Genomic DNA, 17,783 nt, shown 5'->3' with positions numbered 1-17,783 from the left:
TATTACAACGTGTACTGTAAAGAGTATTTATATGGATCAGTGGCATAGCCAGGAAAATGAGGGCGAGGCATAATGATGGATTCACGGCGGGGGTCTGGGGGTCCTCCACCAGAAAATGTAGAAAATTAAATACCTGAAATGAGCGATTCTGAGTCATTTCGGAGTTGAACAACTTATATCAATATCTCCATGAAATATATACACTCACCTAAAGGATTATTAGGAACACCTGTTCAATTTCTCATTAATGCAATTATCTAACCAACCAATCACATGACAGTTGCTTCAATGCATTTAGGGGTGTGGTCCTGGTCAAGACAATCTCCTGAACTCCAAACTGAATGTCTGAATGGGAAAGAAAGGTGATTTAAGCAATTTTGAGCGTGGCATGGTTGTTGGTGCCAGACGGGCCGGTCTGAGTATTTCACAATCTGCTCAGTTACTGGGATTTTCACGCACAACCATTTCTAGGGTTTACAAAGAATGGTGTGAAAAGGGAAAAACATCCAGTATGCGGAGTCCTGTGGGCGAAAATGCCTTGTTGATGCTAGAGGTCAGAGGAGAATGGGCCGACTGATTCAAGCTGATAGAAGAGCAACTTTGACTGAAATAACCACTCGTTAAAACCGAGGTATGCAGCAAAGCATTTGTGAAGCCACAACACGTACAACCTTGAGGCGGATGGGCTACAACAGCAAAAGACCCCACCGGGTACCACTCATCTCCACTACAAATAGGAAAAAGAGGCTACAATTTGCACAAGCTCACCAAAATTGGACAGTTGAAGACTGGAAAAATGTTGCCTGGTCTGATGAGTCTCGATTTCTGTTGAGACATTCAGATGGTAGAGTCAGAATTTGGCGTAAACAGAATGAGAACATGGATCCATCATGCCTTGTTACCACTGTGCAGGCTGGTGGTAGTGGTGGTGTAATGGTGTGGGGGATGTTTTCTTGGGGCCCCTTAGTGCCAATTGGGCATCGTTTAAATGCCACGGCCTACCTGAGCATTGTTTCTGACCATGTCCATCCCTTTACGACCACCATGTACCCATCCTCTGATGGCTACTTCCAGCAGGATAATGCACCATGTCACAAAGGTCGAATCATTTCAAATTGGTTTCTTGAACATGACAATGAGTTCACTGTACTAAACTGGCCCCCATAGTCACCAGATCTCAACCCAATAGAGCATCTTTGGGATGTGGTGGAACGGGAGCTTCGTGCCCTAGATGTACATCCCACAAATCTCCATCAACTGCACGATGCTATCCTATCAATATGGGCCAACATTTCTAAAGAATGCTTTTAGCACCTTGTTGAATCAATGCCACGTAGAATTAAGGCAGTTCTGAAGGCAAAAGGGGGTCAAACACAGTATTAGTATGGTGTTCCTAATAATCCTTTAGGTGAGTGTATTTGCTTCACAACCACATATCACAATGGGACACATCCAGTGAACAATCACACATCAACCGACATTATGCAGGCAAACTAGGGGCCGGACTGAATCAAATCTTTGACCCCCCGATAATACAAAACTACAGTTGTGGCTTCATTCTTCAGTTGATTGTTTATTAATTAATGTAACCACTATGATGTTCATTTTGTTTTGTATTAGCCAGTGGGTCAGTTTTTATTGAATGCACCGCAGCACATATTATTATTATTATTATTATTATTATTATTATTACTATGTTATTTGTTTATTTATTTATTTATTGGCAAACACCCTTATCCAGGGCGTCTTACAAAACAGAGCAATACAAAGTGCACAAGACAAGTAAATGCTGATGTAAAGCGACCCTGAATAAGAGACTTGCATTGTTCTTGTTCACATATAACCGAATACATCAGCATTGATCCATATCCATATCTAATAGATAACGCCTGGATAAGGTTGTCTGCGAAGACATACAAAAATGAAAATACACAGCTGTCATCAAGGGCGGCTTTTGTTTTTATTATTGTATTATTTTTTATTCTACTCATAATTGTAGCCGCTACAAAGTACAGGTTTGTAATTGTGTTTCGGCAGGTAGCCGCAGCTCAGTACAGTTGTGTAATTTGCTATTCGCGGGCGTCACAGTTTTGATTTCTATGCTTTATTGACGCGTCACTCTTCTCGCAGCACATCCTGCTCTCACGCCCCCCGCTGTCACTCAAATTGCAGACACTGTGATTGGCTCCGCTGTCTCTCCAGTTTCAGACACTGTGATTGGCTCACAGTTTCTCTCGTGCTGCCCGCCCACCCCAGAAGCCCCGCCAGAAACACAGACTCCTCCCAGTGCGCAGGTCCGCACATTTCAGATTTAATTCAGCGAGGAGCTGAGCTGCGAGATCCCCTCCTGAGACTCTTCTGCGACTTTTCACGCTTGCACATTTTTGATTTAATCTTGCCCTAAGTTTGACTTAAACTTGTATTTAAAGTAAGAACTATGAGGGGCCATTCAGTTCAAAATTAACAGAAAAAATAAGTCATATACCAAAATGGATATGTCATATACCAGAAAATTTGTATCATATACCAAAATGGATATATCATATACCAAAGTGGATATATCATATAGTAGAAAAAATAATTCATATACCAAAGTGGATATAGCATATAGCAGAAAAACAAAAAAATCATATACCAAAATGTTTGAATCATAGGGCACAAAAATATAAATCATATACCCAAGTGGATATTTCATATAGTAGAGAAAAACTAATCGTATACCAAAGTGGATATATCATATACCAGAAAAAATAGTTCACGTTGCACAAAAAATATATATCAAAGTCCCGTGGTGGAGATATTGGGTTGGACATACACAGTGTGCCCAATTGGTTAGAAATGAGAGCGGATCCTTCACAGGGTCACAGGGTATACAGTATATACAGTATATTTTATAAATCATTAAAAGTAGAGCTATAGAATGCTATAAAGCAAGCGATTGCTATAAAATTTTACTTCTTTTTTTCAGTTTAGCGCTAAATCTGTTAACTTTTTTGTTTGCAGGTCAAAGAAAAGCCAAAACAGTCATGAGCTCCTTGAATTCAACAGTTTCTCCCAATGTTGCCTTTGTGCAGCCTCAGTTCTTTTACATCAATGGCTTTTCCAACATCCCACATGTGAAGTACTATTACATTTTTCTGTGCTTTGTTTATGCTGTAACTGTGTTTGCAAACTTTTTCATCATATTCATTATATACGAGGAAAAATTTCTTCACACACCTAAATACATTGCTGTTTTAAATTTAGCTGTAATTGACATCTGTGAAAGCACAGCTCTTATTCCTAAGTTAATTGATACCTTTCTCTTTGATTCTCAGTTCATCACCTATGAAGCCTGCTTGGCAAATATGTTCTTTGTGCATTTATTTACTGCCATGCAGTCACTCACTCTTGTTGTACTAGCCTATGACAGGTTTGTTGCTATATGCTTTCCACTAAGATATCACGTCATTATGACAAATTCTTCAATGCTTGTGATTATAGCATGCATCTGGGTTTTCACAGCAACCATAATCATAACACTTGTACTTTTAATCACCAGACTAACATTTTGCAGATCCATTATCATAGAGAGCTATTTCTGTGATCATGGACCTATGTATCATATGGCCTGTAATGACAATTCCCCAAATTCGATTCATGCAAAAATCTGTATTGCAGTATTTAGCTTTGTACCTTTCTCTCTGATTGTGCTGTCTTATGTGTGTATAATATCGGCACTGTTAAAAATAGCATCAGGTGAGGAACGGTTAAAAGCAATGAAAACCTGCACCTCCCATCTTATGTTAGTGATAGTGTATTATGTGCCATTTTTCATCACATACATTTCTGCATTAATGTCTGTTATTCATCCAAATACCAGGATAATATGTACATCCTTGTCCTCCACCATTCCTCCAATGCTGAATCCTATCATTTATACCTTAAAAACAGAGGAGATTATAGGAGCAATTAGAAAGCTTTACAAAAGAAATACAATAATCACAGCTGTAGTTAATCAATAAATATATGTAGCTAAAGATCAAATACAAGAACATAGTATAATGTGAACATAATGACGATACTACAAAGTATGTAAAAAAATTTGTTTAAGTAATTTTGCTGATCCAGTGAAAAGTTAGATGAAAGATAAGTATAATGGTAACACTATACAATAGGTCTGCCTAGTTACAATGTTTTAACATGGTAGGTATTCAGTAACTACATCTTAGTTACTCTTAAGTGCAGTTATGCATTTATTAACATGTACTTAATGTGAAATAATGATTAACAGTATATGTAAGTACACATTTGTCTGGTAAGGATGAGTTTGGAGCAATACCAGGTATCATAGACACAGGTATAGGGGGGACATGGGCGAAACCTCCCCCCCCCAGTGTTGCGAGAACTTTAAATTGTCCCCAGCAACATTGTATGCCTGGCTCATAGGCTTGGGGGACACGTCCCCACCAATATTGACAGCATCTCCCCAATATTGACAGAGTCCCCTCCATTTTTTAATTCAGCCACTTTGTGCAGCCTTTGCTCTCTCTCCAAACACCCATAATTCTCTTTGTGTTTAATCTCGTAGTGCCGCCGTATATTTCATTCTTTCATCACTGCTAAACTCTCCTTACAAACGAGGCATACAGGTTTTAAATTCTACTTCACAAAGAGATATTCCCACTCCCACCTTTCCTGAAACACTCTACCTTCCTTGTAGATTTTTATTTTCTTGGCCATTGTGAGTTGAGTTTATTGCAGATTACCGAAAGAACAAGAATGTGTACAGTAGCTCAGCCTATGATTGGCTGTTAAAACCCTACCTCACGCCAATGACATTCGAAATGGCTGAAGGGAATTGTAGTTTTCACACACAATTTCCTAATTCACAAGCTGTCGCGGGCCTAATTACGTAATGATACACCACCTATACAGGGGCCGGATTAAAACCATTGGGGGGGCATATTTGGCCCGCAGGCCTTGAGTTTGACACCCCTGTACTAGAGGAGGAGGAGGAGGACAAATGCAGCTGAGTTAACAAGCTCTTGTAAATTACCTCCACACTCATGACTTTGCAATGTAGTGCACACTTTCCTCTTGATAAAGCAAAATCACATCCTACAGACAGTACATCTTTAAAATGTAAGGTCAATCACTTTATCACATTTACTTGTGTATTTTTTATTATAGTGGACATTTTTGTTGCCTGCATGTAAATACCTTGCACTTGTCCACATTGAATTTATTAACTAAGTCCCTTTGAATAGCCTGTGCTGCCGAGATTGTATCTGCTGAGCCACCTATTTTAGTATCATCTGCAAATGTGAAAAGTTTGCTAACTATCCCAGAGTCCAGATCATTAATATAGATTAGAAAAAGCACAGGCCCTAGTACTGATCCCTGTGGAACTCCACTAACAACCTCACTCCAGTTAGAAACGACTCCTCTAATCGACACCCTCTGTTTCCTATACATCAACCAGTTCACAATCCATCTACTTACATTACCCTGAATGCCAACAGCTTCCAATTTGAGGATCAGTCTTTGGTGTGGAACCTTATCAAAAGCTTCTGTTTAACAATTTTGTTCAAAAAATTTACAAGTAATGCAGTTGAGACTGATTGGTCTGTAATTTCCTGGCTCAGTTTTGTCCCCTTTCTTGTGGATTGGTTTGACATTTGCCATCATCCAGTCAGTTGGCACATCCCTTGTTCTAAGTGTCATTTGGAATATTTGAGTTAGCGGCATATAAATAATTTCCCTAATTTCTTTAAGTACTGTTGGAAATGTACCATCTGGCCCAGGTGATGTGTTAGAACATTTTCCACATCTTGTTCATTTTCCAAGATACTTCCGTTTTTGCCCTTTATCTGTTTCATTTCCTCCTTTATTGACCTCTTGCTGTTGTAGTATTGAAAAAAGCTCTTTGCATTAGTTTTACATCCAAGAGCTATGTTTCTTTCTATTTGCCTCTTTGCTTTCCTAATCCCTTTCTTAAGATCTCTTTGCAGTTCAACATATTCTTTGTATTTAGTTTAATCTCTATCCCTTTTGTATGTGCTATATAACATTTTCATTCTCTTGATATGTTTTTGCATAGTTTTATTTAACCATTTTGGCCAATGTTTGTTGGTCCTCAATTAGTTAAATTTCTCCTGAGCCTCAAGTGGTATGTTCTTAAAATATAACCATCCATTTTCAACTGAATCGGTATCCAGTGTGCTCCAGTCTACCTCTTCTAAGTGCCACCTCATACCTTCAAGGTTTGCTTTTCTTAAATTGTAGGCCATTGTTTTGTCCTTGATTTTTGAAAGTATACCTCAAAGCTAACCATGTTGTGATCATAGTTTGCCATGTTTTAAATAGCATTAATGTGCACAGTGATTAAAGTGTTAATTTAATCTCAGCCTAAATTTAAATTGCAATTTCAATAGACCTGGAGTGAGATGACAACTCTTTGTTTTTGTTTGTTTGATTTACATTCTATATGTTTCAAGTACGAGCATCTCCATTAGCAAATCCCCTTCTTTAGAGTACAGTGAGTGTCACTGTAGAGATGATTCCCAGCTATATGTCCCCCAATGTCAGCAACTCAGAGCACCATGGAGTAATAAATCACTTTATAAAAGGCTCTCCTCTCTTTTAATCATCACTCAGTACTGAGAAGGTTTTTGTAGACAAGTATGAAGCATCAATTTAAGGTGAGTATTTGAAATATATTCTTTCAGTGGTCACAATTCCTAGAAATTACTTTTTTATGATAATTTAATGTCACAGGTGAGATATGATTGACTTATTAAAAATAGGTCAACAAAGGGGGAATGTATAAAGATATAAGTAAAAGAAGTACAGCTGAGGAGAATGTCTTACATATCAATTGAATCTGCTACTTAATAAGCAGTTTTTAATGTATTAGTTTATTGTCCTATATTAACATAGTTATATAAAAACTTCCATATAATATTATATATTTGTTACCATCTTTGAACTCCTACTTAATTACACTTAGTTTCCCTCAGAATGAAATAAGATTTTCCACACCTGCTATAGATTAATATTAACTGGCTTGGTAATTACTCAAAATTCAACATTTGTTCATCCACATTGGTTTTATATCAATGGGTTTTCCAGCATTACTTATGTGAAGTACTATTATATCTTCTTGTGCCTTGTGTATGTTGTTACTCTGTTAGCTAACTCATTCATAATGTTAATTATATACATAGAGGGAAGTCTGCATACCCCTAAGTACATTGCTGTTTTTAATTTAGCTGTAGTTGACATCTGTGGCAGCACAGCACTTATTCCTAAATTAATTCACACCTTTATCTTTGATTCTCAGTTCATCACATATGAAACCTGCTTGGCCAACATGTTCTTTGTACTTTTCTTTACCTCCCTGCAGTCACTTACCCTTGTCATTCTGGCCTATGACAGGTTTGTTGCTATCTGCTTTCCACTAAGTCAAGTTAAAGGATATGTGATGCTGCCAGAGTTTAATGTCCTGTCCAAAGTTTCCTGCCAGCTTGAATAAAAATAGACCATTTTACATCCTTCTATATGTTGGTGTCTTTCTTGTTTCTACACTAGACAAATGGAAGCTTGGTGGTTGGAAGGCAGTGTCTTTACCCATCAAATGTGTTACTTAGAAGCTCTTAGTGAGATAGTGTGAGAATCCATATGATTATTGTGATAATTAAACAACACACAAACACTACTGTGCACATAATGTAGATTTAGGGGCCACTTCTTTTCTTCTGTTCAAATTAGTAAAGCAATCTTTCCCCATAGTGTCCTCCTTTGCCCCTCGATTACAACACAGTACAAATAAATGCTTTCATACAAATATAACTTCCACAGTTTTTAGTTTTTTTTTATAATTGTTTGTATATGGTGTATATATTTAATTACAACAAAAACAACAAAAGTACACATTGGAGCAAGGTTGGGGTTTTGTGCTAATAATCAGACATAGAGAGAGAAAAATTATGTTAGCACACTGTATTTAGGAAGAAACAAATTCAACAAAAAATGTATAATCATTGACACCACATTTAATTCTTAGTGGATTGGTCATCCAATCAGAGGAGGCTCCATGACTACTTGAACCCTCCCATTTCATCCCGCAGGAGGCTCGTCATTCTGAATGTGTTGTCTGTGCTGTTCAGTGCTTTGTGCATTTGCTATTGTTATACCTGTGGGTTTAATTTGTATTGATTTGTGTACATCTTATCTGTGTCAATCCCACTGTCACCCATCCCTGTAGTAAGCCTGGGGAGGGTGAGGTAGGTAGGTAAGACCCAGGGCTTACATATTCATTTGTTGAAACACACCAGGCTAGTCCATCGCAGGATGCGCAATGTGTATTTTTGGGTGTACTATGTGGGTGCTGCCGTAAGGACTTAAGTAGGTTGGGGTTTTGTTTATTTATTTGATTTGGCACCCCTGTGTTCATTCTCCCTTTGGATCTGTGTATTTGTTAATGATTGTGTTTTATCCGGGGTATTTGTCATGCTTCAGTTATTGTTGTCCCAACAATAAATATTGATTATTATACACCATTGTCTGTGGCCCCATCTGTCTCCCACTGATCGCTCCTCTCACCACACTGTCCCCAGTCACTTGTGCAGGCACGTTTATGTAGCGTGTTCCCCCCCCACACTTTCTACCCCTAGACCAAAAAGGGGGGGATCTCGAAACAGCCAGAAGGGCTCACAATTGCTCAAACAAAGGCAACAGAAGCATAGCCATATTTGCAGTTCTCAATTACCTGGTTTACTGAGCAAAATGTACAGACAACTGTTTAGCATTCAACAACTCAAGGATGACTCTCAATAATCTCCAGTCTCAAAACATTGCATTATAACAATAGAATAGCACAATACTATTGTTGTCTAAGGAGTGCATTGCTGCTGGGTGCAGTAGGCCAAATTGTTATGAGTCAAGCTACTCCCTTCCTTTATATTATCAAATAAAAGTTGATCATTGTAAATATTATGTCTCTCTTTTTATATTGTTTTGCCAAATGCTTTATTCTCAGTTTTATTTTTCATGTCATGTTCCTGTGACAAGGAAATTGGCAGGTTTTGAATGCCATAGTAGTAGTAGTAGGTGCAGCGGTGCTATAATGAGACTTGTATCTGAAGGGTACAGTGAATTATCTCTCTGGTGGTTTGACAAACAACACTGCCAGCTTTTAAATTCATGCAACTCCATGCGTCAGGAATATGTGTGTGTGTGTGTGTGTGTGTATGTGTGATAAGATGAAGCTAAATTATTCAAAAGTCAGGAACCTATTGGACTTTTTCTCTATTTTAGGATTGTCACCTATTCCTATTTATTTCCTTAGCTTTGTCTTCTATAGGTATGGAAGTGTCTAAGCTTTCCATTATAGACAGCTCTGGAAAAAATTAAGAGACAACTGCAACTTTTTTCTTAAATCAGCATCTCTACATGTATGGCAGCCATTCCATTCCATTCATATGTTTATTTGGAATTCGTGAGAACTGTTGTCAGTAGTTTATAGAATAAAACAAAAATGTTCAATTTACCCAAACACATACCTATAAATAGTAAAACCAGAATAAACTGATAATGTTGCAGTGGTCTTGTTATTTTTTCCAGAGCTGTATTAGCTCATAGTTAAAGTACAATAGAAATGTAACACAAAGTACCATCAAAGCAAACATAAGCTGAAAATATATATGTATAGATTTTACACCAATTCAATCACATACAGCTCACAAATCATACAGAACCTGGCGATTGATTTACAGGTAGAGAAAACAATACCAAGTGTAGACACACATTTGTTTGAGAATAAACATCCCAGAGGATACATACAGAAAGTTCAGGAGAAAGTTGCAGAGTGTAGGTGTCCTTAGTTACATTAGTTTCAGTCACACTGAGTGTAACTGTGTGCCAGCATTTGTGGATCTCTGTTGCAAAGAAAGAGGGTTAGTACATTAAAGTGATAATCTGGTCCAAATTAATGGTGGTCTTAGTGGGTTAGCAGAAAAATCTTGATGTGATTCAAAACCTAATTGGCTGCAGCAACTGAAACCTGTCAATGAAGTATGGAAGTGAAGAACCCAGTAAAGAATTGAAGTCTTTGAAGCACAGAGGATAATGTATTTATTTAACATGCCCGGCCTGGAAGGCCCCGACATGGAAGCTCTCCACTTGAGCAGAGTCTCTCTGAACAACAAAATGTAACAGCCTTTATAGAAAGCATGATGTGGTTCTGTGGGCAGGGTCAGTCACATGCATCCAAGAAGTGTTGCTTAAGGTCAGGTCTCTCGCCTTCGGATTGTTCATGGTTGTCTTCCTGGGGGAAGGTGTGGGATGCAGAAACCAGATGGCTTCCTTTGATATACTCCATGAACTCTGGTCCCACAGTCATCATTAACAACTGTCAATCAATCATTATCAAAGACAGCTCCTGCCTCTCTGGAGAAACAACAAATCTACAAACAGATACTAAGCAAACTGGAAACTGTGGGCTATTTATCTGTTTGGGTGTTCCTCTTATCATAATAAACAGAAGTCAAGGTGGAGAGAGGAATGTCTAGAGGGTATGCCCTGAACAACTGCCTTTGTGTCTGTCGCTAGCTCGATAAATCTAATTTGCTCAGTCTGCATACTATTATTAATATAAAACATTATAACGGCTCTTCAGGGAGTATGCTGCTGATTTACTTATGTACTGTTAGCACTTCTGTAATTTTACTGTAATGTCTCCTTCATCTAAACCGGGACTTAACTGTATTACGTCTGTACTTCTTAGCTGATTTGAAACTAGGATGTATGCTTACTGTATTTTGTGCTAATTGTATATACTGCACTTTGTAATGTTGCACTGGGTAAGGATGTCGGCTAAGAAATAAATATTAACAATAATAATAATAATTATAATTATAATTATAATAATGGAAGTCCAGTGAGTTGAGAAAATCAAGGGAGCAAGGGGCAGGAGGTGGAGAATGTTGGGTGGTAGATGGGAAACTATACATTAGAAGGGTATAGAGCTTTTTTCTTGTAATGTTTAGGCATTTTATCATTTTAAAATCAAAGTAATTATAGTAAAACATATATAATATATACTCTATATAACAGTACAATATATTTTTTACTGTGTCAATACACACTGTATCTTTGTCTAAACATAGAAAATATATATGCAACTTCAAAATATCATTTTCACACTGCCATTAGTCAAATGTAATTGCCCCCATTCATTATCCTATGATTTGCTGAAGCAAACAATATGTGAATGAATGATCATTAAAAGAACTTTGGCCATACTTAAGAAAAATATAATAATAATTAAGACACTGTTTCTCCTCAAAACCTTTTCTCTTATTCTTAGATACAACCACACACAACGGTACCAGAAAAACATCTTTATGTCTCTCTGGAATAGATTTCTGCACTGCAACCCTCATGTCAATTGTAGCATCACACTGCGACCTATATAAAAAGCCCTAGTCTGTTGTTACAGAAACACATACAATCCAAATGATGGAGGCAATTACAGGACCAACAAAAACAGGCTGCTGTAGAATTTTATTTTAAATTACAACATTCAGAAGGAAGCATTAACTGCAGCTGTATGAAACAACATTTTGTAATATGTGTTTATTTTATTTTGTGACATTTTCCTGCACTGCACAATCCTGCCATTAAAGTCAGGTAAGTAAAATAATACATGTTCCTAAGAATATTGTGGGAAACCATTACCCAAAGTATAGTGCACTTTAACATACACTTGTCACAGAACTATGCTCTCCTCCCACCTCCTCTCAGTGTCAGTATGCATACTCAAGGCTTTACTTCATGCTTTATATTATTTATTCAGAAATGCATACAGCCAAGAAGTATCCTTATAGGTACAATACAAATTACCTTCAGAACATATCTGTAGTCTGCATATACTACAGTTTGACTGTTGAATACATAATTTTAAAATGTATGTTAGCACTACTAAAAAGCAGTGAATTATAATTTATAAAGACAACTCAAACATTTGTTGAACTGCATATAACATCAATCAAGGGAGATTATTCATTTTGAGGTGAATGTTTACTTTATCACATTCATTTTTAGGTTACATTTTTAAATCTAAAAATAAAGTGGGAGCTTTAAACAAGACACTGATAATATCTGTATCTTCTATGTTAATCTATAGCTGTTGTTCTTTTACTAAGGTCAAAACTAGACACCATTAGAAAACATTGAACTGCTTTTGTAACCAAGTTACAACTATATTACAAATATGTAATAACTATGTAACAAAGTGCTTTTCATGTCAAGGCACATGGACTTGTTGCTTAATATTACTCCTCTGAAGGGCAGAATTAAAAATCCTCAAAAGAGAGAAGTGTGTTTATGTTTTAGGATTTTATTTTATATGCATGTAGAGTAAGGGAATTATTTTCAACTTTTTCAGATACACATTCTTTTTCAAGATGAGTAATTAAATGAGGTAATCATTTTTATGTATTTTTTATAATTACAGATCCGAGAAAAACAACACCAGAAGAAACAAGTAAGCTATGAGCTCATTGGATTCATCAGTTTCTCTAAATGGAACATTTGTTCGACCCTCTTTTTTTCATATCAATGGGTTTTCCAATATTCCATATGTGAAATATTATTATGGTTTTTTGAGCCTTGTTTATGCAGTAACTATAATAGGGAATTCATTCATCATGTTAATTATTTACATGGCACAAAGTCTTCATACCCCTAAGTATGTGGCTGTTTTCCATTTAGCTGTAGTTGACCTGTGTGGCAGCACAGCACTAATTCCTAAGATAATTGAGACATTTCTCTTTGATTCTCCATTGATCACATATGAAGCCTGCTTGACCAGTATGTTTTTTGTACACTTCTTTTCTTTAATGCAATCATTTACCCTTGTTTTACTAGCCTATGACAGGTTTGTTGCTATATGCTTTCCCCTGAAATTTCACGTCTTTGTTACTAACACTTTGATGGTTATGATGATAATAGTAGCATGGGCTTTCACAGCTGTGTTATTAATTGGGGGTGTTGTTTTCTTTACCAGACTGTCATTTTGTAAATCCATCGTGATAAATGGCTATTTTTGTGATCATGGAATTGTGATTCGGTTGGCCTGTAATGACTTTTCTCCAAATTTGGTCTTTGCAATGATTTCAATTGCAGCGCTGTTTTATGTCCCATTGTTGGTAATTGTATTATCTTACGTGTGCATAATATCTGCTCTGCTAAAAATTGCCTCAACAAGTGGCTGCTGGAAAGCTCTTAAAACCTGCACCTCTCATCTCATCTTGGTGGCACTGTTTTATTTCCCATTGTGTGGCACATATCTTGCCTCACTTACCAGCTATGTTCATCCCAATGCCAGGATCATAAATACATCTTTGGCAGCTGTTATTCCACCTATGCTGAATCCTATAATTTATACATTAAAAACCCAGGAGATTATGGAAGCCATTAAAATGTTTTATCAAAGAAGAAAGTTACACGCAATGGAAAAGTAAGCTATTTAATTTTATTTTTTGTATGTGGTTTTAAATCTTCATAGTGCATCCTAAAACTCTGGCAACTGGTTACATGTACTCAAAGGGAAAAATCTAATGTATACATTTTGTAACTCTGAAATTTTCATAATGGGTGCGTATTGGAACATTTTACATAAAGTCAAATTTACATAAGTTAGGTGTATGTCGTTAGGTGTATGTTAGGTGTATGTATGTGTAATAGGAACCACAGTGGTGGAGAGCATTGAAATGAGAAATAGATAAATACATTCATAAAACAAAATACTGTATATTGCTAAACATCAGTATGGACTCAACTAAAAAAAAATAAACAAACATACATGTATTTAATTATCTTTCCCATCCCTTAATTCTTAGTAGTTCTAAGACATTTTCAAAAATAACAAACAGAAAACAGATAAACTATGACTCAAAAGATTTGTAATAACATAAAAAAACATGCTTTTGTGATGTAATCTAACCTCTTACTCACACTGTCATTTTAGATGTTAATGTATTGATTTTTGCATACGTATCGTTTCCTGTATTATTGAGAGTGAAAACTTTGTAATACATACATTATGTTCTGGAAGGAATGGCAACATGAAAATGTAGGAGTACCTGTACTAAATTAAAATGACCTTACCCCTCTTTGCATATAACTTTGCAGTGTACTGTGCAAGAAATCAGAGGTGCTAGTGGTATAGATTAGCTAGCTTCTTTACATATTGTTAAATAATTTAATGTAATCATGACACCCCAATGCTTCCCTTGATAGTCATCCTACTCAGAATCCTGACGTTAATGGCACTGAATGATCCCTATTGGAATGAACTATTTCCTATGCAAACTGTAGTCTTTCATGTACTTTGAGCCAAGGCTGTTATTCCTCCAATGATTAATCCTATTGTTTATACACAGAAGAGATTATGGAAGCAATTAAGAAGCTTTACAGAAGAAACAAGATACATGCACATATTCAGAAAGAATGAGACCTTTGGCAGATGTGTGTCTCTCTCTCTCTCTCTCTCGCTCTCACTCTCTCTCTCTCTCTCTCTCTCTCTATATATATATATATATATATATATATATATGATCTAATTTAGAATCTAGTTATTCCATCCCAAGTCACATTTACTGATCATAAAAACACAAATATTAAATAATACATTTAAGTTACAAACCAGTCCATCTTAGGTTTCACAGAATTTTAATTAAAGACAACATGACAATACCACGGGCTACACTTAAGCATAAACATATTTGTGTTACGCTAAAGTTTAGTTTCTGCAGGACTGTAGAGCAGCTGCATCAGGTGTGTGACATAATCTGGTCCCTGTCAGGATTACATATAAACTCTCTGCTGATTATACTAATTTCCTATACTTCTATCTATATCTAATGTAAAAATTGTAATAATGCATTTAAATGATACAATAAATGTATCTGCCATTTGATGTTATAAGAATAAAGTAAAACAAACCAGGCATTTTCATTGCTGTGTGGGGCAAATTATTTGGAGCAGTAAACTGCTTGGTAACTTTTAATGTGATCCAAAACAGTAAGAAAAATGACATTATCAATTAAACACCAATCTATACCTACTTCAACCAGTGCTGGGCCACAGTGAGCCTGAGCCTTACCTGGGGGCCACAGGGCACAAGGCAGGGTACACCTTGGTCAAGATGCCAGTTCATTGCATACACCACACTCACATGACTACAGGGCAATTTAGAGCAGCCAATCAACCTACACCTAATCAAATCTTGAGGGAGGGAGCAGAAACCAAGGGTGGAATTGAACCTGGGTCCCAGGAATTACATGGGAGCAGTGTTAACCACTGTGTCACCGCATCACCCATCAGTTAGCCACATGGACTAGACTTTTGATGATCTTGTCTGTAATTCCCTGGTGAGCCACAGAGGATGCTGCTCTGATCTGGAAGGAATGACCCAAAAAATTAGCTGTGTCCAAATGTGTGTTAGAACATTGGAGAGTTGTTGGAAAAACCAATTCTGAGTGATGACAGTTCTGTTTTTAATAACTTGAAGTTGATGAAAAGTGATGAGAGGCTTTTGGGATCTAATGATGGACTGTAATTTGAAGAGGTAAATGAAAGAACCTCAACTCAAGTCATATTAGTCAGGCTTGTATTAAGAAGGAAAGACATGTCTTCTCTGTATTATACTGTAAGATATTATTTGTTAGAATGTATTTTTCTGATAGTTCAGAAGACCAAAGGAACCCCACACTTCTAAATTCCAACAGCACTTGTAATATTAGTCCTCTATCCCTGCTAGATATCACTTCAGCTTATTATGCTCCTCGCATTCTTGATTGTTTTCCTCCTTGCCCCCTTTCCCGTAGCCCTAGTCTGTAACCCTACATCTTGACAGCACTTAGCTTTCACCGTCCAGGATGTAGGAAGTCTCTTACTGTACTTGTGTAAATTGTAATTGGAATTTGTAAAATGTATTTTGAATTGCTATGTTTTAGCTAAGTTGAATTTGTAATGATTGATGCCTTTCTGCCAGACCAGACTGACCTAGAGCTGCCCTGTGAGAGGACACAGGAGAAAATGGGTATTATCTGTTTCTTACTGTAATCCAGCAGAAGCTTAATATTACTTATTTTCAGTAATAGAATTGAATTATATTAGTTTCCTATTTTTGTCGAAATAAATGATTATTGCACATATGTGACTTGACCGCATCTTCCCTCTAAAAATAATCTTAAAAGAGAAACCAATTGACCATGAGTTTTCAGTTCAACTATTTTTTTAGATTGACTGAAAAACCAAGCATATCACATTCTCGTACATAGTGGTGGCCAGTACGGGGAGATGACGGATATTTGCTACAAGTCACGGATTGCTCTGAGTGTATTAATGTGCATGCATTAGACAGAATAGCGCTGTATATCCGACTCTTGCCTGAAAGACGAACCTTGCGTGTGTCGTCAGCATAGCCAGGATTGTATGAACTGTATCATTAACCTTAGGAGTGGGTAGTAATTTCAACTCCAAGGAGGAAAGCCACATAAATTGTGGGTGAGTGATTGAAAAGTCACCTTCTGTAAACAGAGACAAACATGGAGCATCTGTGTCAGAAGGCAAGCGGGTGTGTACATAAAGACCGAATTAAAAACACGATAGAAAAGTGTCCTAGCACTTCATTACAGAACTTAGAGTCCTGTTTAGCGAAGTTAACAAACTACCTGCAGGTAGAAACAAAGCCCTACCGGGACAGATGGAATAGGCCGATCTTAAGAGCAGCTGTTGATGGAGGCCCACAGCAATGCATGCTCTTAGACACTGGTGTTTCTGTATCTGTCCTACATGCTCAATCTCCACACACACACACACACATTATCTACAGGTATTACAGCTAAAGTATCTGGGTTTAAGGGAGACATGACTACTGCTATGAAGGGTATTAAATGTAATTTGAAAATAGGGGATTATCAAACAATAATTACCTGAGGGTGAGTCAATTATTGGTTCGGATGTCTTGAGAAGAGAAGGTATAATACTTGATTACGCTAATAATCAGATTTGGTTTAACAAAGGCAGAAATGTGTACACTGTTAGCGATTCACATGCAGTATGTACTATTAAGTCACCAGGTGAATTACCGCTTCCATTCAATGAAAATTATGCAGTGAGGCAAATAATAGCAAAATACTCTGATGTGTTTGCCAGGCATAAGCATGATTGTGGTAATGTGGGTCAGGAGGAAGACATTAATGGTCCTCACAAATTTCAAAAACAATATGGGATCCCTACTGAAAGTCATGAATCTGTTGCAACTGTTATTAGTTCTCTGTTACAGCAAGGAGTCATAAGACATTGTACTTCTACAACAAACTCTCCTATTTGGCCTGTGTGGAAGCCAGATGGATCCTGGAGACTGACTGTGGACTACAAGCGACTCAACGCTGTGACACCTACTTGTGCACCAATTGGAAGAGACACTGCCACTCTATTGTCCCGTGTCCCAACTGACAGTAAGGTCTTCACAGTGCTGGACATTTCCAATGGTTTCTGGAGCGTTCCACTTGCTCAAAATTGCCAATAAAAATTTGGTTTCACTTTTGACAATCAACAATACACATGGACTCGCTTACCGCAAGGTTTGCATAATTCTCCAACCATTTTTCACAAGCGGATGGCTGAGGCTATAAAAGGTTTTTCCAGACCTGAGTGCCTTGTCCAATACATCGATGATCTACTGCTTGCTACAACTACAGAAGAAGAACATCTTCAGCTCTTTGATG

At 37.1% G+C, this 17,783-nt stretch overlaps 2 protein-coding genes across 2 annotated transcripts; both read left to right on the top strand.

Annotated features, from left to right (window-relative positions):
• The first annotated feature begins 3,026 nt into the window (after positions 1-3,026).
• On the top strand, positions 3,027-4,004 carry LOC136746860 (olfactory receptor 1M1-like). Its single transcript, XM_066699693.1, has one exon. It carries the CDS (start codon positions 3,027-3,029, stop codon positions 4,002-4,004), a length of 978 nt encoding a protein of 325 aa, XP_066555790.1.
• Positions 4,005-12,536: 8,532 nt separating this feature from the next.
• On the top strand, positions 12,537-13,508 carry LOC136747184 (olfactory receptor 1E16-like). Its single transcript, XM_066700138.1, has one exon. It carries the CDS (start codon positions 12,537-12,539, stop codon positions 13,506-13,508), a length of 972 nt encoding a protein of 323 aa, XP_066556235.1.
• The last annotated feature ends 4,275 nt before the right edge of the window (positions 13,509-17,783 follow it).

This window comes from Amia ocellicauda, chromosome 3, assembly GCF_036373705.1.
Source record: "Amia ocellicauda isolate fAmiCal2 chromosome 3, fAmiCal2.hap1, whole genome shotgun sequence".
NCBI lineage: Eukaryota > Metazoa > Chordata > Actinopteri > Amiiformes > Amiidae > Amia > Amia ocellicauda.
Note: the sequence above shows the minus strand (reverse complement) of the source record. Positions and strands in the feature narration are given on the sequence as shown.